The 1600-nt window shown below is 33.6% G+C and overlaps 1 protein-coding gene across 1 annotated transcript; it reads left to right on the plus strand.

Annotated features, from left to right (window-relative positions):
* The first annotated feature begins 537 nt into the window (after positions 1-537).
* Positions 538-1062, plus strand: LOC140961029 (uncharacterized). Its single transcript, XM_073419353.1, has one exon. The coding sequence runs from the start codon at positions 538-540 to the stop codon at positions 1060-1062; it is 525 nt and encodes a 174-aa protein (XP_073275454.1).
* The last annotated feature ends 538 nt before the right edge of the window (positions 1063-1600 follow it).

A 1600-nucleotide genomic window follows, 5' to 3' on the forward strand; every position in this document is an offset into this window, starting at 1 on the left:
TCCCATAAAATTGCCGTTCGTGTTTTCCCCTGAAGTAAGTGATCACTTCTTTTTCATGTATACGGATACATACGCTACTTTTATATGGAGGTTAAAATATTATATAATTTTATTTAAGTCCTATATATGTTATTATGAATCAAAAATATAATGAAACACTTTACATGGGTGACCTTCTAGAAATTTTCGTGCGTCAAACTGTTGACATAGCGCCCAGAGGCGAAGCTTATTAAGCCACACTGGGCCAAAAAAAATTAATAGTATTTATAAATGTGGGCAAAAAATTTTAATAGTATTTATAAATATAAGTGGGCCAAGTTTTTTTTAAAAGCCCTCTAAACAATTAATTCAAAAATATAGGCCTAGAATTACACCGTCAAGAAAACTGAAAAGGTCTTAGATTTGGGTCAAAGCAGATGGCAGGAGAACAATTTTTGCTTACCGAACTAGCAGCGAACAATATTTCTGTGTAAGATGAGCAAATCGAAGAGTTTCTGATTCATATTTTGGTTGATGCTTGTCGTATAACTTATCGACATGCAACTTCAAGAGTTAAATGATCGTTTCTCAGAGGCAGGTACAGAGTTACTCCTTAGTGTAGCTTGTTTGTGTCCACAAAACTTGTTTTATGCTTTTGACAAGAAAAAATTGATGCAACTAGCTGAATTTTATCCACAAGATTTTTCAAGATTTGATCTCCTCACACTTGATGATCAACTTGAAACTTATATATGTGATAAGCGTTCTAACAAAGCATTTCAAGGATTGAAAGGACTTGGTGATCTTTCAGAGAAGTTAGTTATGTCAAAGAAAAATATGGTGTACCCATTGGTTTATACGCTTTTGACATTGACATTAATTCTACCGGTTGCAACGGCGACAGTAGAGAGGGTGTTGTCTGCCATGAGAATTGTGAAAGACAGGTTGCGCAATCGAATGAGTGATGATTGGATGAATGATAGTCTAATTGTCTATGTAGAGAAAGATATATTTTTGACTTTTGATAATGAATCTATTGTACAAAGGTTTCAAAATATGAAATCTCGAAAAGAACAATTGTAAGGTAGTTATTTTGTGATGTTTTATGATTAAAAGATTTTTTTTTGTTTTATTACTTATAGCATATACACTGAATCATAATTCTAGCTCCGCCCCTGATAGCGCCGTTTGATCTGTTTAGCTATGTGAATCGTAAAATAGTGATATCGGATCTTAACTGACAATACTACCTCTCCTGAGGACAGAACCAACGATAGGAAAAAGGTAAGAGTGATATTTAAGATATATGAGACAACACCAACAGATAGCTAGACACACACCTCCCCTAATTCATGTGCCTAACTGCCCGAATAATTAGAACCCAAGTAAGTGCACTCTGTACTGCCACAACTATAAGAAAATAAAATCACACATTGGATAACAGCTATAGATTTTGACATAGTGGTAAGAACTTGATCTGAAAATATATATATACAACAGAGTAGAGTAGTATAAACTAGCTTTTTTAAAGATCTTGGTAAAATATGCCATGTAACAAGTTAAAAGTAACTTCTACCTCTAAGATAACTAATTAGTACAACCAACCAAGTAGAAGGACAAA

The sequence above is a fragment of the Primulina huaijiensis genome, chromosome 16 (assembly GCF_012295235.1).
Source record: "Primulina huaijiensis isolate GDHJ02 chromosome 16, ASM1229523v2, whole genome shotgun sequence".
Taxonomy (NCBI): domain Eukaryota; kingdom Viridiplantae; phylum Streptophyta; class Magnoliopsida; order Lamiales; family Gesneriaceae; genus Primulina; species Primulina huaijiensis.

Bases quoted from the DNA above. Each gene is read 5' to 3' on its own strand.
- LOC140961029 (XM_073419353.1), top strand. From the start codon at position 538: ATGCAACTTCAAGAGTTAAATGATCGTTTCTCAGAGGCAGGTACAGAG.